Raw genomic sequence first — 27,618 nt, forward strand, 5'->3', positions numbered from 1 at the left:
TGATATCATTCCTAGGTGGGACTTTTTTTATTTTTAATTCACAATAACACTAACTTTCGTTAATATTTTCATCAATGCTCTATTAATATCATCGTCATTTTCAACTATACCTACTACTTGTTTGCACGTAATGTGAGTTTCGGCATTAAATCTTTAGTCAAAAAAACAGTGATAGCATTAGCATATACAGATATTCAACTTGGTAGTAAATGTCATATGAGGACTTCCTATCATTTAATATAAGTATAGAATTATGGGTGTGTAAATGTACAGATCTTCTGTCACATTATCGAATCTTGTATGATAATTAAGAGTTCATTGTTAGGTGGTCTGATGAGAGGCCAGACTGAAGGGACTCGCGTCACTTGGTTAAACCATGAGTTAAAATAGGATTCTTATAGATATTTTAAATATTGAATGAAACACCAAAATTATTTAGATATTTGAATGATTGCATCCAAGTTTTATTCGAACTCGAACTCAAATTGTTTAATATAATTGAATTATAATTTGAATGTTTCAATAGAATTATAAATTTTAATTTTCAATTTTTTAATTTTTAAGATAATAAAATTCTAATGATTTAGACTTTAATTAAGAGATAAATAAAATCTAACAAAAACAGTATATATTTTATTCATAATTTAAATTTAAGTTCTTTGCAGTATATTTATTTTTAATTTAGTAGTAACGTGTAAATTTATAACATAGAACATATTATAAGAAAGTTCTTTAACTAATTATTATTGACATAAATGGTTGAACCTTTTGGTGATACCTTTCATTTTCTAATTTTAATGTTATAAGAAAAACATGAACATGTATAAAACAGTTAAAAACTCAGAATAAGACAATGAAAAAATTGTTTGAATAAAAAAAGAGAACTAGAACAATGTTTTAGACATTAGGTATTTTAATATTAATAATAAATAACAATTCATTATAATTTATTGAACCAAGTAGGTTTAAAATAGATGGCAAAACTCTCCATAAAAGTTTTGCCTCTCATTCAAAATAGAAGACTGTAACCATCTCATTCAATAGCTTTATTAAATTCTTAGAAGATAAATGGTTTTCTAATTAGCATAATTTTATTATTTAATTAAAAAAAATAGCATATTTTATTTCCTCAGTATAAATTAAGAATCATTTGCATGCAACTATAGAAAATAATTATTCAAGTTAAATAAAATCACGATAAATTATATCTCAATAATTTTAATAATTATATTTTTTGTGAATTTAAATTTACATATAACATAACGAATATCTAACATTCTATTATCTGGGCTGTATTCTTATTGACTTATTGTTAGCTAACATATATTTACTAATAAACAAATAGACAAACCTTTTTATTATTTCGTTTCTTAATTAAAAATCTTGTTAAAAAAATAGATTAGAATTTCAAATTTCAAATTTCAAAACCTTGAAAATAGTTTAACATATCTACCATTATGACTTAAAAGGTGAGGAAAAAATATAATGAATCATTTATCTAATTTATGAGTGGTAACACATCCTTTGCATGTTAGAAAGGGATAAACAAAGGTAACTTTTTTTTTTGATTAGGTGTGGGAGTGGGGTAGCATCAAAAGAGGAAGATAAATGTCACCTCAAACACAAAGGGTTAAGTGTGGTGGTAGAATGAAGAAAGGGATGGATGATGATGATGATGATAATGCTAATGCATGCACCCTCCATCAAACCTCCAATTTCTGAGACCTAAGAGCCCACTTGTTTAAATGCGCGTCGTTTTCCCTCAAAACAAAATAATGGACAATGGGTTATCACTTATGAGGAATGGCTCTTTAATACTAACCCTTCGATTAAGATCAACGGTCGGTGATTAACACGCGCTTGAGTGGATTGCGGAATTACGGATTAATAGTTTCCGCAAAATGGGCCGGCCCAAAAAATGATTGGATATGAAAAATGAAGACTTGAGTCCCACTTTCTCTCTCTCTATTTATATTTTTTGTGTTTTGATTTCATTTGAATGTTGATTTGGGACATGTTATACAAGTATAAGTGGGGTGCTCAGAAATCAGATTTTCATTTTATGATACTTTGTACTATGCTTTGATGGACCTAGCTTGACTTGGTCATGAGGTGCTGAGTGGTAACGTACCTTTGTGAGTCCTCTCCCACTCTATCATTATTTTGCTTTGTGGGAATCAAACTTTTAACTCTAAATAACATACAAGTTGGTTGAGTCCATTGCTACGGTAGACTATATAAAGTGGTGTAGAGATTTGTAAAAATAAAATTGGTTTAGAGATAGAGTTTTAAAAGTTATTTAAAACTTTAACAATAATAGATGATATTTTTTTTAATTACAACTAAGAGTTTTATTTTTATTTTTATGGTTGACGCAAGACTTGATTTATATCAATTAAATTAAAAAAGAAAATTGTATCTTTTAAAATTCAATTCTTGGACTCCATACCAATCAAATAGGAAAGTCAAAATGGATTGAATTGTTTTATTTTAGTATGGATAGGATCTTAAAAAAAAGTTAAAAATTGAATGAGTCATTTTGGTATGGGCCTTTAGTCTACATTAAAAATTGGACTGGGTCGATGGACTACGGGTCGGTCCAATACAAAAATAGGTACTTTATAAAATAAATGACAAGGTGCAAAATAATTTGTCACCCTTTTTTCTCTATTTTTATTTTCTCTAATTCTTTTTATGAAACAAAATCCAAAGAAATTAAGACACAATTGGCGCATTCAAATCGTTCCTCAACCGGCTTCAATCAGTTTGTGAATTAACCGTTTTAATTTGTTAGAGATAGAGATTAACCATGAAAATCTTCTAAATCATAGTATTATTATTTTATTAAATAGTGATTTGTGAAACTCTTCCATATCATATAAATTTAATAGTTAATGATGAAAATGGTGAGTTTGGTTTCACTTTTTAGCACATGCTTGATAACTAATTGGAGGTACAATTGTTTCTACCTTACAACTCATTCATGTGATTGTGTTTTTTGGATTAGAGTAGCTTGGACTTGTTCAGTCTGTTTGATAGCTATACAATCAAGTCATTGTTTTATTTGTAGAGATAAAAGACAAGTAACTTATACTTCTCTAGTATCGTCAATCTTTATTAACATTTCGAGTGACTTTTAAGTATTAATTTACAGTTGACCATCTTTATGATTTTATAAAATTTTGAGTAAAAATATAAATATCAAAAGAAAACTTTTAGAAATGGTGAGAGATCAATTTGTAAACTTTTTGAAAAAATAGAGATTAATGATCAATTTTTGAAACATATAAAGAAAAATTTGTAAATTTTTAAAAAAATATAGAGACCGTTTGAAGATTTGTGAGAAAGTTTTAAATTCTTGAATTTTATGTGATACTCGAAATTTCATAAGTTTTAAAAAGATAGAAGAGTTTTAACTTTACCAAAATACCTCATAAAAAGAAAATGGTTGATGGATTGAAGAGTTTTAACAACTATTCTATCTTTTTACACAATCCACACATTCTTAACATTAAAAAATGTTTTTAACTATATTTTCTCTATGTGGGATCCATTTGTTTGGTAATGTAACAATATATATGTATTGATGAGACTCATTTAATAAAATTTTTCAAATGTTGATTTTGAGAAATTAAATATTAACATTAAAAAATATAAATAAAGTACACATATTTGTGAAATCCACTTAAATACTCAAATAAAAAGAGTTCAATAGCTGAATTTAGAGATGATAAAATGGGTTAGACCCATCGAGATGGCTAATTAGTCTGTCGTTTTTTGCGGAGAATGTTGAGATTTTCAATTCGTCATCTCTAGTCAGTCTGTCCCGTTTAATCCACCAAATAAACGAGATAGAGTAGGTTAGTCCATCGAAATCTAAATAAAAAAACACATTTTTTTAATCAAAAGTCTTAGTCAATTTTTTAAAAAAATCTCTTATTTTTAGCCCAATTCAATTAACCTAATGAGTAATTGTTTTTAGAGTTAGTATAAAAATTAATATTTTCCATATTGTTTGGCGAATAAATACTTACCAATTCATAAAATATTAGAAGTCTTTGTTAAGATTTAACGGTTTCATAATTTTAGCTTCACGTTTCTAATAATTTGTGAATTGATATCATGGAGTTATTAACCTTTTATGGCATATATATTCTATAGTTTTGGATGATAATCATGAATGTTTGAATGATAATTTATATATATTTTTTTGACTCCGTTTTTCTGCATAATTCCAGCAGTATTCTATTTAATTTTGCGAAGGTGTATAATCTTTTTCCAAACTATTTTGGCTAGATTCAAGACTCCAGATCGAAGCTGTAACATCAATGATTAAGTGAGAAGCTTCGAAGATCCTTAAAACTAGAAGAACCACGAACTAAGCAAGGCTGTAACAGACACAGTCAAACAGATTCAAAATCATTCAAATGTTAGATTATTTTTTAATCTCAAATATTGGTTTTGGTCAAAACTGACAGAGCACTACCAACAACTTTTTTTTACCCTTATTAAATGCTTCTAAACGCCTATAAAAGGAAGGACAATATCCAGGATTAATAAAGAAATTCAAGTGTTGTTAATTCCCATAACTCATTCACATTCACATACTTGAAGTTCTCAATTTCCACAAAGAAGAAGCAGTTCTAAATCCTTACATCATATTGTGTTATTACTACTGATTTCTTTGTAAAGAATCGAATCTCAAACAAGAGTTGAGACATCTCAGATTCTATCAAAAACAATCTTATTGTAAAAATTCAAACTACAAGAGTTTCATTATAGTTTGTTTAGATTGTTATAAATCCTATCAAGTTAGATAGGTGTTGTATTTACTTTCTAGGTAGAAAGTAATAGAGATTGAAACAGATCAAGGTTGATATGAACTAGGTGCTATAAAACAAGAAGATTCTGTGTTTTTGAACACTTAGTGGAAAATCTCACGGTGTGAGGACTGGACGTAACCCGAGTCGGGTCAACCAGGATATATCTTTGTGTGGTATTCTCTATCTTATTTCTTTATTTATTAAGCTTGATTGATTAACTAAGATAAAACACAAACTGAATTTCTGTTTTTTAAGCTAACCAAGAACGTTCTCTGTTTTCTAATAAAAACCAAGAACGTTGTCCATTTTCTGTTTCATTAACCAGATCATTCTTAAGTTAAAACTTGAGTTTATTTAAGGAATTTTTATATAGATATATTTACAATTCAAATCCCCCTTTCTTGTAAATCAACATTGTTACTTCAGAAATTACTGAGGATTTTATATATATACTAGAGAGAGAGAGACAAAGGTTGTACGGTAGACTTTAAAAATGCCTTTTTATTTTTTTTTTTTATGGAAAAAAGGACTAAGTCCCAAACAACAACAAAGAAAAACTAAATATAAAAAGACTAAAAACTTCATCCGTCAATATGATAAAGGAACAACAACCTCGAAAGTTCGCTTTAAATCAAGAATGTGAAAATCATATTTAACAAGTTTTACTAATTTGATTCGTTTTACGAAAAACATAAAATATAAAATAATGATTCAACTTATCCAAAATATTAAAGACTCGTCGATTAAACAAACAGGTATGTGAAACACTAAAACCATATAAAATTAATCCCATAATTACTTCAAACTACGTACATAACAAATATCCATTGATAATATTTATCTTTAACAAAGTGATACTTTCATACCTAACAAAAGACTGTGAGAGTAATGTAGGTGAAAGCCAGATAAAAAGAAAAGCTAAATAAAAAAATGCAATATATAATGTGACAGAAAAAACAAAACAGATGCGAAAGAAGAATATGTTTGGTTTTTAATTTGTAATTTTGTAATGAAAAAGTGGAGTGACATTATATTTCTTTAACTAAAAGTAACATAATAGTTACTTTTGAATTATTTATTTCACATTTAAAAGTATAAAAAAACTTCATGTCTATTTTACTACTAACTGCAAAATAATAAAATTCACATTATATTATAATAAAAATATATATTTTTAATAAATATACATTTAAAAGTATATTTAATTATATAATTCAAACAAATTCTATCTTATAAAATGATATTTCTAAAAATAAATATTCAGATAGTCCAAACACATTCGAAGATGAATGAAAAATTATGTTAGAAAATATAAGTATTTTTAAAGTCTAATAGTTGTTAGACAAATCTTCAATGCCTAGTTGGCAGAATTGTACCGCAACTATATAATATACCAGAAATTAATCTCAAAACTTAGGTGAAGTTATTATTATATTATATCAAAGAAGGTTCTATTGGTTTTTATGTTCGGAATGATATATGACAAAGAACCTTGACAATCGGAATTGTTCTCACTGGTCACGGAGACAAATCAATGGTGTCTAAAATAATGCTAGCCACCCGAACAAGATTGTTTTACAGCATAAAATCAATTTTAAAATCTAAACCGTTCTATCTCAAATTAATTAACAATATCAATTACAACATAATATTAAATTTAAAATATGAACCGTATGATATTAGCTATCAATATTGATTAGAAAGTGGCTTCATGTCAAAATACTACAAGAACGAATCTAAGTTCATATCACAAGACACAAACACATTAGTTTGTTTCCCTTGTTTGTGACAAGTTGTGATTAAAATAAGAATGTAATAAGTACCTACATTACAGAGGAACCAACTAGAAACCTTTAATTAGTATTTTAGAAACCAAAATTTGTTTAATACTACACTTTGTAAAGCCATTTTTTGTTGATCTGATTTTTGATTGATAGTTTCAGTATTATATATGATTGTTAGTTGTTACTAGCTTTACAATGAAAAAAAAAAAACCACAATTAGTATGACTTCTAATTTGTTAGTATGTACTAGTAATATCAAACCTAATATTATTAATTAATCAGCATTTTATGGCTTTTGGAATCTAGTATGGTTCAAAATTTGAGGAACACTTCGGTGAATTGGAGAATGAAAGTTGAAACATTCTATAGATGCTAACGCTGAAAAGACAAATATGAATGAAATATGATATATTAGAAGTGGTAGAGGGAAGGCACAATGATTTATAATTAGCCGTTTATGGATTCCATGAGTCATAATCTACATGTAATGCTCAATTTTCCTCAAACGACAAATCAATAAAATTAATTGGACTACACATATATCAAATATCATAAAAAAAAATAGGTAAAGTTTTGTCGTTGATAATAATCTTCACTTCGAAGTTTAACTTCTATAATTATTTCGATATCTGATTTATAATAAATAAAATTAACGTTTACTGAAATAGTTGAATATTCTATTTATCTACTATAATTTGAGTCCACAATTTCTCAATTATTACTTTATACTTATATTATATCGTAAATCTTTTAAAATTTCCATTTACCAGAAAAAACATCAAATGCCAATTTGTTTTGAAATAAAAATAAAAAAGGTAAAAAATCATTAGAGATCTAATGAACCAATCTTTAAGATGTCCAAATGAAGACATTAACATCACTATCATGACAAGTAAAGAAGCTGCTTAAAATTTAGTTTGACAAGGCTTCATTAAAAAGATTAATGAATAAAAAAAATGGCTAAAGAATATAATTAACTAATCTTGCAAGCTAGGAAAATCCTCCAAATGGCAGCACACCACAAATCCATGACTCTCCTACAATAAATTTCCTCTTGTCTTTATCACTAACTACACAAATAGAAAGAGTCAAATTAACCATACATTAAATTAATCACCATGCATCTATCCTAATTAATATATCTTATTTTGATTTAATATTAAAAAAAATGCCTTATAGAACCTCATAACTGTAATCCAATTTCTTGCATAGAGAAAATTACATATTTTTGTCAACCATAAGAAAATGAACATCGACATAAGATAGAAACAAAAAAAAAAACACTAACCATATAGAATGAATGATTCAAGATCAAAAAACATGATGATATCTCCAGGTTTATTACCAACAGAATCATTACTAGATTCATTAGTTCTCATAACAAATGAAATTGGTTCAATTGAGAAATTACCATTAGTACACAAAAGTAATGTATCATCAATGATAAGAAGGATAAAGCTTCTTTCATCATTGTTTGAAGAGATTCAAGAATCAGAAACACAACTTCCACCTTCATCAATCCTTTGTTTCACAGAACTTTTGTCAGTGATCACAAGAGTGAAGGTTTTGATCCAAGAATGCAAAGATGGAAGCTCACTTTGGAGTCTAATGCAATTAGATTCAATTTCAAGTCAATTTTATGTGCTTGTGAAGGAAATGGGAAGAGCACTTGATATTCTTCCATTGAATTTGCTTAATGTAACATTTGATATAAAGGAGCAAATTGAGCTTTTGAATAAACAAGCTAAGAGAGGTGAGTTATTTATTGATGCTAAAGAGTTTCAAAGAAGGGAAATGATTTTGGAAGTAATGTCAAATAACAATGTGCAAAATAAGAAGAATAGTAACAATAAAGGGTTTATTGATTTTGTGAAAGTTGAAGAAATAATGAGTAGTATTGGTTTGAGAAATTTATCAGATTATGTTGATGAAATATCAAAGTTAGAAGTTGAAGCTCAGAATCAAGCAGGCACAGGTGGATTAATTGTTGTTTCAAATTTAAATAATCTTATATCTATAGTTTCTTATTCCAAATCTATGATATTTAGAAATGAAGAAAAAAATGATGGAGAATGTAAGCCATGTAAGTCATTATCTATGTTTTTATACAACAAAATACATGATAATGATTATGATGATAGTTCTTCATCATCTACTAAGTCCATGATATTGTCGACAGTTAATATTCCTGACGAATTTCGATGTCCGATTTCGTTAGATTTAATGAAGGATCCGGTGATTGTATCGTCCGGACACACTTACGATCGAATTTCGATTGCAGAATGGATAAATTCAGGTCATCACACTTGTCCTAAAAGTGGTCAAAGACTAATTCACACTGCTCTTATACCAAACTATGCATTGAAGAGCCTTGTTCATCAATGGTGCTATGAAAACAATGTTACATTGAATGATTCAATCTCAAACGTTAACAACAACAAAAGGAACAAGAAGAATGAGCATGCTGCAATTGATCACATTTCAGCAAACAAAGCAGCAACAGATGCTGTCAAAATGACAGCAGAGTTTTTGGTTGGGAAATTAGCAACCGGTTCGACCGATATCCAAAGACAATCCGCTTATGAGATTCGGATACTAGCGAAAACCGGAATGGACAACCGAAGAATCATAGCCGAGGTAGGGGCTATTCCATTTCTAGTAACACTTTTAGCATCAAAAGATTCGAGAATCCAAGAACATGTAGTGACAGCATTGTTCAACCTGTCTATCTACGACAACAACAAGATTTTGATCATGGCGGCTGGAGCGGTCGAAAACATAGTAAAAGTTCTTGAATCAGGAAAAACTATGGAAGCAAGAGAAAATGCCGCGGCCGCGATATATAGTTTATCAATGGTAGATGATTGTAAAGTTCAAATTGGGGGAAGTACAAATGCAATACCTGCATTAATAGGACTATTAAAAGAAGGTACACAAATTGGTAAAAGAGATGCTGCAACTGCATTATTCAATCTTGCAGTTTATAATCCTAATAAGATAAGCATAGTTAAAAGTGGAGGAGTTAGTTTACTTGTTGAGTTGTTGATGGATGATAAAGCTGGTATAACAGATGATTCTTTGGCTGTTCTTGCTGTGTTATTAGGTTGTTCACAAGGGCTAGAAGAGATAAAGAATAGTAGAGGTTTGGTTCCACTTCTTATTGATCTTTTGAGATTTGGTTCTGTTAAAGGGAAGGAAAATTCAATAACACTTTTACTTGGTTTGTGTAAAGAAGAAGGGGAATTGGTCGCAAGGAAGCTTTTGGCAAACCCTAGGAGTATTCCTTCTCTTCAAAGTTTGGCTGCTGATGGTTCTTTGAGAGCTAGGAGAAAGGCTGATGCATTGCTTAGGTTGCTTAATAGGTGTTGCTCTCAACCTCATCATTCTTTGTGAGAGAGTAGTCTTTGTAGCACCAAAAGTTCTGATCAAAAGCTTGTTCTGGTGTCCGACATGTGTTTGTGTCTGACACTGATACATTGGTTACATTCAAATAATTCATTTTCTCAAATTATTGTCGATGTTGACGTGTCAATGTTCGGTGTCAGTGTCAATATTTGTGTTTCATAAGAGAATACTATAGTAGTAGGTTGTGTGTACACATGGTTGATATAAAGGTGTAAATTTTTGTGAATCCTATAGATGAAGAAAAAATGGTATTCATTTGTTGTTGCAGTTTGTTTTGGAGGCTTCAAAACTTTTAAACTTTTTGTTTCCATGTCTTTTTGTTTAATGAACTTGATATATAATACAATAATATGTGAAATACCACACAATTAACATACTTACAACAAGGACGGATACATTTTTAATTCCTAAATCCCTCTAACATCAAAACTTTTATTCTTTTATTTAATAATACAAAATTACAGTTGCTCTATAGTCAAAAACATAAATATTATTGACCGAATTTCGTTATTAAACGTCTTGTGTTCTTATTTATCTTTATTCTTTTAAGATTGTGTTGTGATAAAATAGGTTTTCTTAATACAAGCGGAAGAAGGTAGCTTATTAACCACTCGATATGGTAAGGACCAACAGAACATTGATAATCAAACTTACAACGACAAACTTCTCCCATGTTCATTCATTGCAAACCACACTCCTTGATGCTAAGGTTGCCTTATCGATATCTATACACCCATTCTTGATATGGTTTTATACCCAGCCAAATACGGTAATTCTTAACTCACTCAATTTTTTCATTTTTTTTAATTATTACTAGATAAATTCAATTATGTAAAAAAATTAGACACAGAATAAAATAAAATAAAATAATCGTCAAAATTTCAGGTCTGAAAATTCATTTGAAACTCCAAAGATAATTGACATTAGTCCTCTCAAATGAAAAGTTTACCATATTCTCTGTTGAAATGTTTAAGATAGTAATATGTCTAGTGCCAATTTAACAAAAACAAGAAAAAGCGTGCACCTCTATTTTATTTTTATTGTCAAATTTAGACAGCTCGATTTCCTACTCAGTCCTAATTACGAAGAGAATCATAAATTTGAATTTTAGAAGAGTGGCAGATCCCGCATTTACTGTTTTACCTTTAAAGTGGTCTAGTTTAGAATTTGCTTTCAATTATGTGTTTGCCATGTGTTAATTAATTTTGCTAATAAATTTGGGCAGGGTTTGGGCATTCACGTCAAGGATGTTCTGAACCAGGGCTATTGGAGATGGGTCCTGTGTGCAATGTACTTGACATAATTTGCCTGATTCATCTAAGTATCTGTTTTGGGATGCTGTGTATCTTACACAAGAAGGGTACTTGGTTCTTGCAAACAATGGTCGACAAATTCTACTTCCATGCCTTACTAGTTAGGCCAATACGATTTTAAATTTTTCATGTATAATAATGTGTCTTTGTTGCATTTGGTCAATTAGTTAAATTGTTGGCAGTAGACTGGGTTCATTTGGGATAACTTTGTTACTTTACTCGTGATGATTTAGGGATTTTATTTAGCTAATTGAGTGAAATAAAATAAAATAATCATTACATTGATTAAATTTTATAACAAGACAAGAAACCTAATAGTATTATTATTCATTTCATTTCACTTAAATAATTCTAACGTGGAAACCTAATATTATTTCTCTTCTAATTGTATGTTTTCAATAGCTTGAAACTAAAACATTTTTACTGTAAAAACTACACAACATGCAGCAATCTCCACAAGGATGACATATCAATCAAGATTACGAGTGAAATTCTTAACGCAAAAAAGTTTTCTTTATCCTCTGAAGCAATCAGGGTCTTTTAAAGTTGCAGAATGCAGTACATCAATGCATTATTTTCTAATTTCATACACCATTGCCGTGCAATGAGCATCGGCCGATACATTATGATTCCCAAAGGAGTTGTATCACTTCAAAACCAGATCCCTAAAAACCTTTTCTGATGCATCAAAAAACAATGCCTCTCTTGATTTAGTTTGAATTTAAATTAAATTAAAACAAGAAGAAAATGAAAAAACAGTACTATCCCTGATGTGACAAACAAAAAATATTTAATGCTTGAAGAACTACATTACCATAAAACAATAAAGAATGAGATCTCAGCTGCTACGAAGGAGCTGAGAAGCTGAACCTAAACCCAGCCTTCCCGCGATCATGCTCATCCTTCCTAAGCACGTGCAAGTAGTTACCCTGAAACAATACAAGTATACTGGTGAGTAAATCATAGAAAGTTTTAATACAAAACAAGCAAATATGAAAGACCAAATCAAAGAAATTAAAATTAAAGCTAACCTCTAGGCGGAAGAGACTAGTAGGAATAACAATTCCACATCCGACGGACAACCGGAAGGAGTCTAAGAACTTCCGAGGAGTAAAATGTTTGTACTCGTCCTGAGTTAATTTAGCTGTATTCCCGGAACCAGCAAAAATGTGTGCATGTATTCCCTGTTCTCTCAACCACCTAATAGGAAGATCAAAAGAGAGGTCTGCAAAAGCAGTAACAGCAAGATCTCCTCCAATGAAGTCACGGGTAGAGGAACCACCATCGTCATCATCTGCTTCATCTCTTCTTTGCCTTCGCGGTTCAGTAGGACCTACTCCCCTAGTTTTAAATCCCCATAATGTTCTTGGTCCTCCTAAGGTGCAAACTGGAGAGAAATCACCACCCAAATAAAACCTTTCGGGGAGTGGAGATGGCTTGCTCCTGAACCCTTGCCCCCATGGAAAAACGGCCCCAGCAGATATGCCAAGGTTCAGTGCTGTATTATAAAATCCAAAAGGGATGGCAAAGCGAACATCAAGCTCCTGCATTAGAAGAGTTGACAGACTTGCTCAAGAATAACTATTTTTAAAAAAAGAGCAAAGAGAAAAGAAATATTAAGATGCAAAAGGGTTATTTAGTACACCAAAATTGTAAGAGATAATTGCATATATGTTATTGCGACCACGGTTCATGCCTTATTAAAGGTTTCCCCATGCCCAACAATCACTGTAATAAAAATCATCCATTCCAGAGCAACTTACCAGGAAAAAAAAAAGAAATATGACCAGACTGCGAGTCTTATGACTCGTTCCTTAATGACAACCACAATATTATTGGATAATCTTCATTTTTAACACTTCCCAATGAGCTACCGCATAAATTAGCTTAACTGCTTCGGACAATAGATTATCTTGATTGCATAAGAAAACACTCGCAATATTAAGAACCAGGAAACAACCAAATACCAATGACTTTTTGTTGGCCTTTCCTCAAGGATAGCCTTAGTGTAATGGTTGGAGTTGATATTGTGTGACTAGTTGATTATGGGTCATTCTTTGGTCCACTTAAATCTTGGTTCCAAATAGTTTATCTTGGTGGAACGTTTTAAATCAAATAGTGATCTCACATGCACCTCTCCGAAGCATGCACATAAATAAGATTAGAAGAAAAAAATCACTTAAGAGTTAGAACTTATTTTCCAAACATCCAATCATTGGAAGGCACTTTGCATCTACTTCCTGCAAAATGGGCTGTAAAGTGTTCCTCAAACCTCATACTTGTGATTGTGAAAGCCTTCCCTAGACAATTGACCAAAATGAAATCCTAGCATCTCACTCTAAAAGAAACCCATCAAACAAGCATAAGGCTATAAGTATCCAAATATGAAATACCTAGTCAGGTTTTAGAGCCAATAATTTTATGATTATGCCCTGAGGCAGAGTAACTAGTATCCTCTATCTCCATAGCCAACAAAATATAAGCTGAATGATGTCAGCATGATAGCAAGCCACAAACAGAACTGCAGATTCTCTTCTATGGAAACAGGTTCTGAAAATTTTCTTCCCTGACCCTGATCAAGGAGATGAATGCCTACCATACCCAAAAAAACTATAGTTTAACTTTAAACCAAATTTTCTGCTTAATAATTCATCGATACATTTTCAAATTCAAACATCTGAGCTGCACCAATTTAGAAATTCTAGCCCCTGCCAATATGTTTTCCATAAATTTTATACCACTATCACTCAATAGAAGGTTATTATATTATACACGTAACATATTAAACTGCAGTGAAACAGATAAATTGAAGTCAGTAAAAGGAATTAATCTCACCTGGCGCAGAAACCGCAAGCTCCGGGGATCCGGTGTAAGACCACCAAAGTGAGTGGTAGAAACAAAAGCATATCCTTTTGTAGGTCTAATGGGCGAGTCTCTCCTATCAAATTTATATGTATATTTCAAAGACGACAGTAACCCATGGCCAAGCTGCCTCCTTATAGACTCAGATGACATTTGTGATGGATCTGTTAAGGTACGCCAACCAAGAGTGTATACCAAGTCATGGTGCTTTGTCGATATCAAGCCAAGAGATGTGCCTAACAACTGCTCTTTGTAAGAAGAAAACTCCTGCCAGTCTTGAGAAAGCATGAACATTCGTGCCACAATAGGAGTTAAAAATCCTTTCAGGTGAGGCGCATACACCCCAAAGCTCATCTCAGTCGCTTGGTTCCCACCATAGGCCAAAGAAGCATCCCATAGATCACCATAACCAAAAATATTCTTATATTTAACAGTTCCTTCAGCAGTCCATGTACTAGTCTACAGAAAGCATCGCATAGTTTCCACACAAACAAACAAACAAAAATACATTAGATTCTTTTGTTCTTGTTCATTCATACCTCATACCTAACTACAAAACTTCATACACTTGCATATACGCTATTTTGTTCATTCATACTTCAAAAGTAAACATCAGCATCCATTTCTAAACAATGCAATACTTCAAATCATACAAACATATCTCAATTTTTTTAATCCAAAGTTAACATTTCTCAGTTTGAATCAATACATTATAAAAAAACAGAGAGAGCGAATAAGAAAGTACCGAGGGTTTCATATAAACACCGCCTTCACCAGAAAGCTTTCCATCACTCTCAACAACATCAACAATAACATTAGCAGTATTCGGCAATTCCGCTGGTCCAGCTTCAAGCTTAACCTTACACGAATCAAAGATTTCAAGCCCTTGAAGCCTCGCAATAGCGATTTGCGAAGCTTGCATGAGTTCCTGCACTGTAGTCGCATTCTCGATCCCTTCGAGTTCGGCTTCAATAATCCAATCTTTAGTCTTCGTGTTTCCGTTAATCAAAATATCGTGGACTCGAATTGGAACTAGTTCCGATGATAATCGACGGGAAAAGGCTTCAACCTTGAAACGCTGTTCGCGCAATTTGGATTCTGTGGATTGGGGAATATTCTGATTTTGCTCTTCGTCTTCGTCGTTGTCGTCATATTCTTCTTCTTCTTCTTCTTCATCGTCGATATCGTCGTTTTCTTCTTCAGGGTTTTGGTGTTGTGAATCGGCATTGGTGGAGTGTGGAGTGTGAGTGTTGTTGGGTTTGGAAAGAGAGGGCTGTTCTGTAATTTCCATTTTGGTCAGCAAAGTTGAATTTGAGGTGGGAGTAAAAGCAGGTCACACCATTCGGCGGCGTCACGGGCACGGCGGAGAAATGAATGGAGGAAGAAAGATGATTAGATTATGACTTCTGCTAAATACACCCGATTATTTCTAGTTACACCTCTCGGTAGTTACAACTACGTACTTTTTAATTAAAGGAGTGATTCCAAATGTTAAAAAGACTTAGTGTTCTTATAAATTAGTGATTTATCTTATAATTTTTATATTTTTTTTTCTCTTGTACACATTAGTATTTTTTTTATTTTAAATATGTCCGATTTATTTAGAGTCCCTCAGAAAAAAAATAGTATTCAATAATTTTAAGATTAATTTTAAGATATTTTTCAAAAAAAAAAAATATAAGGTGTTTGGTTTTTTGTTATATTAAAAATAATTTTTATTTTAAATTACAATTTTTTATATAATTTAAATTATATTATATTTTTTGTGATCTAAATTATTTTTAAGTTTTACTTTGACTCCTTATGCTATGAACTTTAAACACTTTGTTCTTTCAAATTACTTTCTGCGGAACTTTCTTATTTTATTTTCTTTTCTGTGTCTTTACAATAATACAAAGCAGAATTTATACAGACTCGGAGATTAAGGCTGGGCGCTAATCTAGCCTAAGAATTAGGGAAGTTATTCTCCTCATAATTGCTAATTCTAATAAGATAGGAAAGGCTAGGAATTAGCTAATACTAATCTATATTTAATGGACATACAGCTGTCATAAAACTGTACAAAACAAATTTGTTGATTCTCCTTAATTAGCGCCAATCTTCAACACTCCCCCTCAATCTGGGTGGTAGATATCTATCATACCCAGATTGGACCTGATAGTTTCGTATGTGTGCCTTGAAAGTGCCTTTGTTAGAATGTCTGCTGTTTGTCTGTTTGATGAGATGTGGTTAACACTTATGATCTCATGATCAATTTTCTCCTTAATGAAGTGTTTGTCTATTTCCACATGCTTTGTTCTATCATGGTGAACCGGGTTTTTTGCAATACTTATAGTGATTATGTTGGGTTGTTCCAATTTCATTGTTTTTTCCATTTTCTGCCTCGGCCACTGCTTCAGTTTCTGTTTGATTATGTTGGGTTGTTCCAATTTCATTGTTTTTTCCATTTTCTGCCTCGGCCACTGCTTCAGTTTCTGTTTGATTATGTTGGGTTGTTCCAATTTCATTGTTTTTTCCATTTTCTGCCTCGGCCACTGCTTCAGTTTCTGTTTGATTATGTTGGGTTGTTCCAATTTCATTGTTTTTTCCATTTTCTGCCTCGGCCACTGCTTCAGTTTCTGTTTGATTATGTTGGGTTGTTCCAATTTCATTGTTTTTTCCATTTTCTGCCTCGGCCACTGCTTCAGTTTCTGTTTGATTATGTTGGGTTGTTCCAATTTCATTGTTTTTTCCATTTTCTGCCTCGGCCACTGCTTCAGTTTCTGTTTGATTATGTTGGGTTGTTCCAATTTCATTGTTTTTTCCATTTTCTGCCTCGGCCACTGCTTCAGTTTCTGTTTGATTATGTTGGGTTGTTCCAATTTCATTGTTTTTTCCATTTTCTGCCTCGGCCACTGCTTCAGTTTCTGTTTGATTATGTTGGGTTGTTCCAATTTCATTGTTTTTTCCATTTTCTGCCTCGGCCACTGCTTCAGTTTCTGTTTGATTATGTTGGGTTGTTCCAATTTCATTGTTTTTTCCATTTTCTGCCTCGGCCACTGCTTCAGTTTCTGTTTGATTATGTTGGGTTGTTCCAATTTCATTGTTTTTTCCATTTTCTGCCTCGGCCACTGCTTCAGTTTCTGTTTGATTATGTTGGGTTGTTCCAATTTCATTGTTTTTTCCATTTTCTGCCTCGGCCACTGCTTCAGTTTCTGTTTGATTATGTTGGGTTGTTCCAATTTCATTGTTTTTTCCATTTTCTGCCTCGGCCACTGCTTCAGTTTCTGTTTGATTATGTTGGGTTGTTCCAATTTCATTGTTTTTTCCATTTTCTGCCTCGGCCACTGCTTCAGTTTCTGTTTGATTATGTTGGGTTGTTCCAATTTCATTGTTTTTTCCATTTTCTGCCTCGGCCACTGCTTCAGTTTCTGTTTGATTATGTTGGGTTGTTCCAATTTCATTGTTTTTTCCATTTTCTGCCTCGGCCACTGCTTCAGTTTCTGTTTGATTATGTTGGGTTGTTCCAATTTCATTGTTTTTTCCATTTTCTGCCTCGGCCACTGCTTCAGTTTCTGTTTGATTATGTTGGGTTGTTCCAATTTCATTGTTTTTTCCATTTTCTGCCTCGGCCACTGCTTCAGTTTCTGTTTGATTATGTTGGGTTGTTCCAATTTCATTGTTTTTTCCATTTTCTGCCTCGGCCACTGCTTCAGTTTCTGTTTGATTATGTTGGGTTGTTCCAATTTCATTGTTTTTTCCATTTTCTGCCTCGGCCACTGCTTCAGTTTCTGTTTGATTATGTTGGGTTGTTCCAATTTCATTGTTTTTTCCATTTTCTGCCTCGGCCACTGCTTCAGTTTCTGTTTGATTATGTTGGGTTGTTCCAATTTCATTGTTTTTTCCATTTTCTGCCTCGGCCACTGCTTCAGTTTCTGTTTGATTATGTTGGGTTGTTCCAATTTCATTGTTTTTTCCATTTTCTGCCTCGGCCACTGCTTCAGTTTCTGTTTGATTATGTTGGGTTGTTCCAATTTCATTGTTTTTTCCATTTTCTGCCTCGGCCACTGCTTCAGTTTCTGTTTGATTATGTTGGGTTGTTCCAATTTCATTGTTTTTTCCATTTTCTGCCTCGGCCACTGCTTCAGTTTCTGTTTGATTATGTTGGGTTGTTCCAATTTCATTGTTTTTTCCATTTTCTGCCTCGGCCACTGCTTCAGTTTCTGTTTGATTATGTTGGGTTGTTCCAATTTCATTGTTTTTTCCATTTTCTGCCTCGGCCACTGCTTCAGTTTCTGTTTGATTATGTTGGGTTGTTCCAATTTCATTGTTTTTTCCATTTTCTGCCTCGGCCACTGCTTCAGTTTCTGTTTGATTATGTTGGGTTGTTCCAATTTCATTGTTTTTTCCATTTTCTGCCTCGGCCACTGCTTCAGTTTCTGTTTGATTATGTTGGGTTGTTCCAATTTCATTGTTTTTTCCATTTTCTGCCTCGGCCACTGCTTCAGTTTCTGTTTGATTATGTTGGGTTGTTCCAATTTCATTGTTTTTTCCATTTTCTGCCTCGGCCACTGCTTCAGTTTCTGTTTGATTATGTTGGGTTGTTCCAATTTCATTGTTTTTTCCATTTTCTGCCTCGGCCACTGCTTCAGTTTCTGTTACAACAACCGGTTCAGGTTCTGCTGTCCTTTCAGCTGGGATAGGGGCAGTTTCTGTTTGTTCAAACATCCAAGGTTGGTATTCTAAAGTTTCAATTGGATATGTGTGTACTTGCTCCCCCTGAATGCCAACTTTGGGGTAGTATGGTTGGTTCTCAAAGAAGGTTACATCCATGGTGTGGTAGAATTTTTTGGTGATGGGTGAGTAACATCTGTACCCTTTTTGGTGAGGTGAGTAACCAAGAAAAATGCACTTGATAGATTTGGGGTCAAGTTTACTACGGTGTGGGTTGTGGTTGTGGACGAAGGATGAGCATCCAAAAATCTTTAAGGGAATGGAGGTGAGTATTTTGCTGGTTGGGAAGAAGATTTGGAGTGTGGAGAGGGGGGTCTTGAGGTTAAGGATCCGGGAAGGCATTCTATTTATAAGGTGTGTTGCCGAAAGGACAGCTTCCCCCCAAAACTGGTTCGGGACATTTGTGGCTAACATGATTGATCTAGTTACTTCCAAAATATGTCTATTCTTTCTTTCCGCAACTCCGTTTTGTTGTGGAGTGTCCACACAAGAGCTTTGGTGAACAATGCCAACTTTTTGTAGGTAAGAACTTAGAATCGAATTGTAGTACTCACAACCATTGTCAGTTCTAAGCACTTGGATCTTGTTGTGAAATTGAGTTTGCACCATGTTGTGGAAAACCTCAAAGATCCTTCCTACTTCTGATTTCTCTTTCATTAAAAATACCCAGGTAACACGAGTGTGATCGTCAATGAACGTGACAAACCATCTAGAACCAGTAACATTCTTAATGCGTGATGGTCCCCATACATCACTATGAATTAGGGCGAAAGGTTGGGATGGCTTATAGGGTTGGGGTGGGTATTGGCTACGTGTATGTTTGGACAATTGACAAATTTCACACTGAAAATGCTTCTGATTTTTATTGAATAAAGAAGGAAATAATTTTTCCAGATACATGAAATTTGGGTGGCCTAATCGATAGTGCCATAACATTACAGGATTGTCACTACTTGGAACACTAGCTGCTGCATATGACTGGTTCTTGAGTCCTCTTTCTAATTCTTCAGCTTGAAGTAGGTAGAGTCCAGCACACTCTTTAGCACTGCCAATCGTCTTCCCCGACTCCAAAATCTGAAATTCACACAAGTTAGGAGAAAATTTAGTAACACATTTCAAATCTCTTGTGATTTTGCTAATGGACAGCAAGTTGCAATCAAGTTTTGGCACATATAGAACATATTCTAGTGTAATATTAGGTGACAAAATAATTGATCCTGTACCCATGACCTTAGAATGTGTGCCATCTGCTATTCGGACAGTGCAGTTAAATGGATAAGGAGAATAACTAGTAAACAAATTAAAATTTCCAGTCATGTGATCTGAAGCCCCTGAGTCAACAATCCATGACTTTGTTTTTCCCATGCTAGTATTTAGAGCATGTGAGACATTACCTCTCTGAGCCACTACAGCCGTACCACCTTTTTCTGTAGAGAGCATGGTTTGTTTGAAGATTTTTTGTAAAGCCTCCATTTGTTCCTTGTTAAATGGAAATGAAGTAGATTTTACCTCAGCTTCTTGGTGGTTAAAAATTGCGTTGCCTCTGCTGTCCCTGCTTTTGAATTGCTTGGCTTCTGGGGGTTTTCCATGTATAACCCAACATGTTTCTTGTGTATGGCCTGGTTTCTTGCAGTGATCACACCAGGGACGATTTTTCTTTTGAAATGGCCGAATTTGGTTTCCTCTTGCAGCCATTGCTGAGCTCTCGGTGGGAGGTGTTGAGGTGGCATTTCCCAACATGAGTTTCCTCCTGCTCTCTTCTCTCCTTACTTCTGAAAAGGCTTCCCGAATTTTGGGAAGAGGTTTGGTTCCAAGGATCCTTCCACGGACTTCATCAAGGTCCTTGTTTAGTCCCAATAGGAACATGTAGATTCTGTCCTTCTCCACCAGCTCTTTGAATTTTTTCTTATCCCCTGGACAGTCCCATGTGACTTCTTCATATACATCTAGTTGTTGCCAATGTCTACTAAGTGTATTAAAATACTCAGTAACAGAAGATTCTCCTTGTCGAAGGTTGTGTAGAATGCTTCTTATCTCAAATATGGCAGAGGTATTGTCCACATTTGAATATGTTTCCTTCACAGCATCCCATATCTCCTTTGCCGAATCATAGAACATGAAATTTTCACCAATTTCGTTGGTCATGGTGTTGAGCAGCCATGACATTACTTGGCTATTCTCAAGTTTCCATTTTTGAAGGGTGGCATCTCCTTCTTGGGGACATTTTGTGTCTCCTGTGATGTAGTCTTCTCTCCCTTTTCCTTGGAGGAAGATCTTGACTGATCTTACCCATTGGGTATAGTTTTGACCATTTAATTTATGGCCAGTGATGAGATGACTGAGCCCATCATGTGAACTGGTCGGAAATGATCCAGTTTCCATCTTTGGCTGTTTGTCGGAAGGTTCACCCATTGCTGGCGGCGCTAGGGTTTTCTTAGGGATGGATCAGATCGAGCTCTGATACCATGCGGAACTTTCTTATTTTATTTTCTTTTCTGTGTCTTTACAATAATACAAAGCAGAATTTATACAGACTCGGAGATTAAGGCTGGGCGCTAATCTAGCCTAAGAATTAGGGAAGTTATTCTCCTCATAATTGCTAATTCTAATAAGATAGGAAAGGCTAGGAATTAGCTAATACTAATCTATATTTAATGGACATAAAGCTGTCATAAAACTGTACAAAACAAATTTGTTGATTCTCCTTAATTAGCGCCAATCTTCAACACTTTCATTCTATTTTAATCCTTTGAATTATAAACATTAAACATTTTTAATTTACTAAAATTTAGGGACTAAAGTCAAAAATTAAAAGTAACTTAAATGACTAAAAATACATTTATCTCAATTTCTTTAAATTTTTTTCTTCATATTTTTTCTGATTTTAAAATTGAAACAAACTAATGAAAATATTTTTTTTCTTCATATTTTTACTTTTTTTAAAAACTGAAAGAAACTGATAAAAAATATTAAAAGTGATTAATCTTTTACAAAAAAAGAGCTATAAGAAACAATTCCTTTGTTTTCAAAACTGTAGTTCATGTAATAAATAGAGAGAGAAATTAAAAATCATAGCCAAAACATAAGAATATAACATAAAAACTTTAAAATATTATAATGGTCTAATATTACCTTCGTCTTTAAATATAGAATCTTATAGAATCTTTTGATCACATTCTGAAAATTAAAAAAAAACTGATATATAACAATGTCAAATTTATTGATAATTGATATTTTTTTATAATAATTTTATCATTTAAGAGAGAGATAATTAATTAATTTTTTTGTTAACATTTATTGTTAATTACAAAAAAATATATAAATTAATTACGAGTATGCTAGTTAAAAATAACTAAAGCACTTGAAAATTAAAAAAAAAATCAAGACTTAGGGAGGAAGTAGTAATAACCAAAACATAACACTATATTAATTTGTATAATATATAGATTTGTCTCGAACATCCTAGGATCTCGAGTACTCTAACACTCAACAAAACAAATAAAATGTGATTTAATCAGTTTTTAAGAAGGGAGAGAAGCAAAATCCATAAAACTCGAGGAAATTTGGAGGGAGGAGAAATGACTAAAAATACATATATAAATTATTCAAACATGATTTTGATTAAAATGCTTCTCGATCTCTTTTTCTTCTCTTTTAAATCAAACATATCTTTACTCTTTTTTTTTGTCATCAATTCCTCCCTTCCCATAAAAAAAAATATAATACCAACTTTACAATACATTCAACGAGAGATACATCTTGTAAACTTATGATACTTTCGACGACTGATACTCTCTCTTCCTTTATCATAAAGCCAATATGTGTTTTGTTCCGAGATGTTACAATTTCAACTAACTTCACAGTCTATTCTCTCTTTCTCACTTCATGTTTAGATTGTGAGAAAAGCTTGTCAATGATTGAAGAAACTTGCACAAAGTCTTTTATTAATCTTCAATAGCATAGGTAAATAACCTTTTTAATATTTCTTGGTGTTTTTTCACTGCCGAACATCATATGGGAATTGAAATCACATACATGAAATATACACTAAAGTTTACATACATAAAGTTTGTTCAGTTGTCCTATGTGAACTGAATTGACATGCATAGCATTTTGCTTATGTGATATCTCAAATTAGTGCATAGCATTTTGCTTATCTGATATCCCAAATTAGTCTGTAACTCATAACCGAAGGATATCCCAAATTCTCCGAGAAAATAACACAACACATAGTACTTCACTAAAAGAAGAAAGCACCCCCTAAAAGAACTTCACTACATTTTTTGATCTCACTACTCATATACAAGTTATTTGAGAACAACCATACTACAATAGATACAAGAGGTGAAAACATTTTTGTACCTTAAGGCTTAAGCTAAGTAAAAATGAATTGCAATGCTAAAACCTCTCATACTTAGTTACGTACTGCAATCTGATTTTATTGATTGATTTCAAGCTCTGCCCACCAAAGTGGAGAAAGTTTTGGAACTACTAATTCAGGTGACATTTTTGTTATCTCTCTCAATCTCTCACTAACTTCATTCATCGTCGGTCTCTTCTCCGAATCAGGATTGACACAAACTCTAATCAGTTCAGAAATTTCCTTCACCTGATCTTCTTGATAAGATGTTAGAATTGGATCCACCATTTCCTTCAAAGGTTTGTCCCATTTTAGATAATGTGATGCCCAGTTTTCATGTGAGCTATGATCGACTGTATAAGGTATTCGACCTGTAACTATCTCGAATAACAAAACACCAAAGCTATAAACATTACTTGCAGGACTTGTTGATGGCATTGGCATGTTAGTGTGTTTTTTTTCGGATGAAGATGTTTCGTTGGAGAAACTAAAATCGGATATTTTCGCGGCGTGGTCATCGGTTAAGTGGACAGTTGAAGAACTTAGATTTATGAGGGCGACTGGAGGGTCTAACTCATGCATATGTTGTAGGCAGTAAGCCATTCCCATTGCAATTCTAAGCCTTGCTCCCCAGTTCAAGTGCTCAGCTTCTTTTACTGGAATTTCAAACATGATCAAATATATCAAACATTTTTCAACTTAAATACAAAAGGCAGTGTACACTTGAAAAGAAAATAACATTCTTAGGTTTAAATATGTTTTTAATTCCCCGCAAAAATACTATATTTTTGTTTTTGGTTCTTGTTGTTTTATTTTAGTGTCTGCATTATTTGTTTATGTTGGAATTGATGTATGTAATATGTAGAATATTTGATTTTAGTCGCTCCAACATGAGCTTTATGACAACTAAAATGAATATCACACATATTACGGAGATCAATTTCAAATCGAACAAATTTTACAGGGACTAAAACAAAACAAGGACCACAAGCTAAAAGTAATATATTTATTTGCAAGGACTAAAAATGAAATTGCAAAGACTAAAAGGAAAAAATATATATTTGAAGGGAATAAAAATATATTTAAATGTTATTATATGTAATGACTAATGAGTACTCACTGTGTAAATGCTCAAATAGTGTTCCATTTGGGGCATATTCAAAAACCAACATTCTAGTGAAAGGCTCTTCTTCTTCACAATAACCAATAAGATTGACAAAATTCTTGTGGTTTACTTTTGACAATGTGTCTATCTGAAACCATAAACAATTGCTTCTAAAGTTGGTCACATTTGAAATGCTTAAATCATGCAACATTTTTTATGATTAAAATTTTGATACCTTTTTTCTAAATTGAGCTTCTAAAGGCTTTGTCCAACTCTTAGATGATGTTACAGAAATAGAAGCTACAGCAATTTCAACTCCACTAGACAAAGTTCCTTTGTACAATGTACCAATAGGTGAATTGCCAATTACATTACTAAAATCTTCACATGCTGCTTCAAGATCGGTTCTCTTTAGCTTTGGCACACCTGAAAATGAAAATACATGTCATGCTTGTACAAAGATAATTTGCATAGAAACATTAGGAATTAATATAGCTCAAAGACATAGGACTACATATTATGTTCTATAGTATTTGTTGGAAATAGAAAGAGACATTTTGTATATATAAAGTGGTGAACCATATAACCTACATAAAAAATGTATCCTTTTCTGTCAAACTAGACCATGTCATATTATAACCAATTTGGACTCAACTAGTTAATGAACTTCAGTGAAAGTAGAATCAATTAGGAGTACCCGAGCTCAAACCCTAGCTAAAACAATCATTGGTTAGATTTTACTTATCTTCTGATCAATTCTAGATTACAAGAGTTACTTTTCCCTGGAAACCAGATGTTAACCAAAAAAGACCATGTTTTATTATACAAACACAAGAGAATGAAATGCTTATATTTACCTGTCACAAGTGCCTTCTGAAGCTGTCCACTTATTCCAGTAGTCCAAGGTCTAACAATAGCAACCTTGTTGGTTTTACAAAGATATATACCAATGGTTGAAATAACAAGAAAAACTACACAACCTATAACTCCAGCAAAAATAGGTACTTGATTCTTCTTTGATGACATGCTTTTAATTGGTACTTCTGAGTCTAGTGTTGATAAAGGAGGAGGAGAGTTATAAGCATTTTCATCTGGAGAATCTGGAACATTTTCATTAGGAGGAGAAGCTGGCTTTGTGACCGGCGGTAATGCTGCAGGCAATGGAGGATCGGAAGGAGGAGATCTATAGAGAGGCGAGGTACGATTGCGACGGTAATGATAAGGACGATGACGGTGTAGTTTATGATATTCCAGCAGGCTCCTAGGACCTTCACTTTCATGAACATGCCTTCAAATGAAAAGAAAAGAAATATTCTGTTAGAACAACAACCTCGATTCGAAAGAATACGAATACGAAAAACACAGACAAAAAACATACAAGATCTGATCACGAAGTTGGCCAATTATGCCTACGACCCTGACAGCAGACTATAGTACCTTTCCGTTATTCAAGCTTAGGGTTACATATTACAACTTGTGTTGAAATACTACAGAAACTCGAGTCTGCCTACTTATGAATAAACTATGAGCCATAATCAAGATATTCTACTATTAGAATTGAATAATTAATGTTACCTTATAATAGTATAAAATTGACACAACTTAGACTATAGGAAAAAAAGTGTATATTACAAATGTAAAAAGATTACTCAATTAACCACCTTTCAATTGATTAGTAACATACCATTTCATGGATCTTTGTGAACAAGCTGGCATTTTATCTACATTGATTAGCTGGTTTTCATCAACTTGACACTCAGAAAGCATCTTAAGTTCATTGATTTTGGGAGAGAAACCAACAAGGAGTTCATTGTTGTTCAGCAAACTGCATAACAAGAAGAAACTAAGTACATGGTAGCACAAGTTTATTTTTTTTAAAAAATAATAAAAAAGAGAGAGAAAAAAATTGAGCTTAGTAATAGTATATCAACTTACAGAATTGCTAGTGAGATATTGTGTCCAAAATTAGCATCTAAATGTCCACTGAAATTGTTGTATCCCAAATCCAGAATCTCCAATTCTTGTAAGGTTACAATTTCTTCAGGTATGGTCCCATAAAAAGAGTTGTTTCTTAAAATACTGCAAAGCATATTCATTGTAATGTTATTAGAATGTAGAGACAAAAATAGAAATCAATGTTATAAAAAATCTTACATAGACTTTATGTGAACAAGGTTCACTAGCTCTGGTGCCAGAGTTCCTTCAAGGCAAAGGTCTTTCAAATTCCTGAGCAAAGAAATAATTGATTTTGATAAGAAAACAAGCTCTTAAGTTCAACAACATGAACTATAGTGATTTCAATATAAGAGGCTAATAATCAAAAATTGAAGTGGAAATTTCAACTTACTATATAGTTGGCATGGATATAAAAAGTTCAAGTACAAAAATTGACAGTCTCAACAGGAAATTATCCACACTTTGATTGAAGACGTATTCTAGTGTCTTACACAACATTGACACTTTGATATATAATCAATTTATTCAAACTAATATCAATATATACCTGTCAGTGTTAGTGTCATCTATGTGTCTATATCCATGCTTCAATGTATGATTTTGCCAAAATGAAAAAGTACAAAAGTTGAAAACTTTGATATCTCAGTTGATGATAACAAAAAGGGTCATAAAAAAGAAAGAGTAAATTAGAAAAGAAAAAATATGCATATTGCACTTCTTTTTCTTGTTCTTTACTGAAATTAAAAAGAAAAATGATTACTTACAAGATTACAACTTTTCTATCTGAGCATTCAACTCCAAACCAATGACAAGGGTCAACAGAAACTTGATCGTCAAACCAATTTGACAAAGCACCAAAAGGGTCACCACTTATTCTCTGCTTAAACTTCAAAAGAGCATTACCTTCTTCATTCAAACAACAACACAAACTCAAGTTAAGAAACAAGAACCACACTGCTACAATAAACCACAACGTTCCACAAAGATTCATGTTCTTGGTCATTCTTGTATATGTTTTTGCATGAAACAAGACTAAAAACTTGTGCAAGAAATAAAAGGAAAAATGAAAGTGAATGAGTGGAAGGAGTGAAAGGAAAAAAAGGGTGATATGATATGATATTATTATGATGTATCTAAATCATGTTATGACATTGACACTTGCATACATAATGCTCAAAAGCATCTACATAATAGATGATGATGAGATTTGTAAAAACAAAATCACAACACATTCCTTAATTAAATGCATTAATTTTTATTGATTTAGCGTTTTCTAATATTTAGAATCGGAAAGAGT

The 27,618-nt window shown here is 32.6% G+C and overlaps 3 protein-coding genes across 4 annotated transcripts; 1 reads left to right on the forward strand and 2 right to left on the reverse strand.

The window, feature by feature from the left end:
• Positions 1-7,783: 7,783 nt before the first annotated feature.
• LOC101513231 (U-box domain-containing protein 1-like) lies at positions 7,784-10,282 on the forward strand. 2 transcript variants are annotated; one of them, XM_073365196.1, is made up of 2 exons: positions 7,784-8,582; positions 8,889-10,282. In XM_073365196.1, the coding sequence occupies exons 1-2, from the start codon at positions 7,904-7,906 to the stop codon at positions 9,998-10,000; spliced, it is 1,791 nt and encodes a 596-aa protein (XP_073221297.1). In that variant the 5' UTR covers positions 7,784-7,903; the 3' UTR covers positions 10,001-10,282. The 2 variants fall into 2 exon arrangements, with proteins under 2 accessions (XP_073221297.1, XP_004491021.1); XM_004490964.4 differs by having other exon boundaries at positions 7,784-10,282.
• A 1,529-nt stretch (positions 10,283-11,811) lies between these two features.
• On the reverse strand, positions 11,812-15,665 carry LOC101512907 (uncharacterized). Its single transcript, XM_004490963.3, has 4 exons — positions 14,933-15,665; positions 14,161-14,646; positions 12,357-12,869; positions 11,812-12,254 (listed from the first exon to the last, which is right to left on the reverse strand). The coding sequence occupies exons 1-4, from the start codon at positions 15,476-15,478 to the stop codon at positions 12,171-12,173; spliced, it is 1,629 nt and encodes a 542-aa protein (XP_004491020.1). The 5' UTR covers positions 15,479-15,665; the 3' UTR covers positions 11,812-12,170.
• Positions 15,666-22,913: 7,248 nt separating this feature from the next.
• LOC101512374 (probable inactive receptor-like protein kinase At3g56050) lies at positions 22,914-27,523 on the reverse strand. The gene is made up of 8 exons (XM_004490961.4): positions 27,086-27,523; positions 26,520-26,591; positions 26,301-26,444; positions 26,050-26,190; positions 25,223-25,653; positions 24,601-24,791; positions 24,381-24,513; positions 22,914-23,916 (listed from the first exon to the last, which is right to left on the reverse strand). The coding sequence occupies exons 1-8, from the start codon at positions 27,322-27,324 to the stop codon at positions 23,339-23,341; spliced, it is 1,929 nt and encodes a 642-aa protein (XP_004491018.1). The 5' UTR covers positions 27,325-27,523; the 3' UTR covers positions 22,914-23,338.
• Positions 27,524-27,618: the final 95 nt, after the last annotated feature.

Source organism: Cicer arietinum, chromosome 2 (assembly GCF_000331145.2).
Source record: "Cicer arietinum cultivar CDC Frontier isolate Library 1 chromosome 2, Cicar.CDCFrontier_v2.0, whole genome shotgun sequence".
NCBI classification, from domain to species: Eukaryota; Viridiplantae; Streptophyta; class Magnoliopsida; order Fabales; family Fabaceae; genus Cicer; species Cicer arietinum.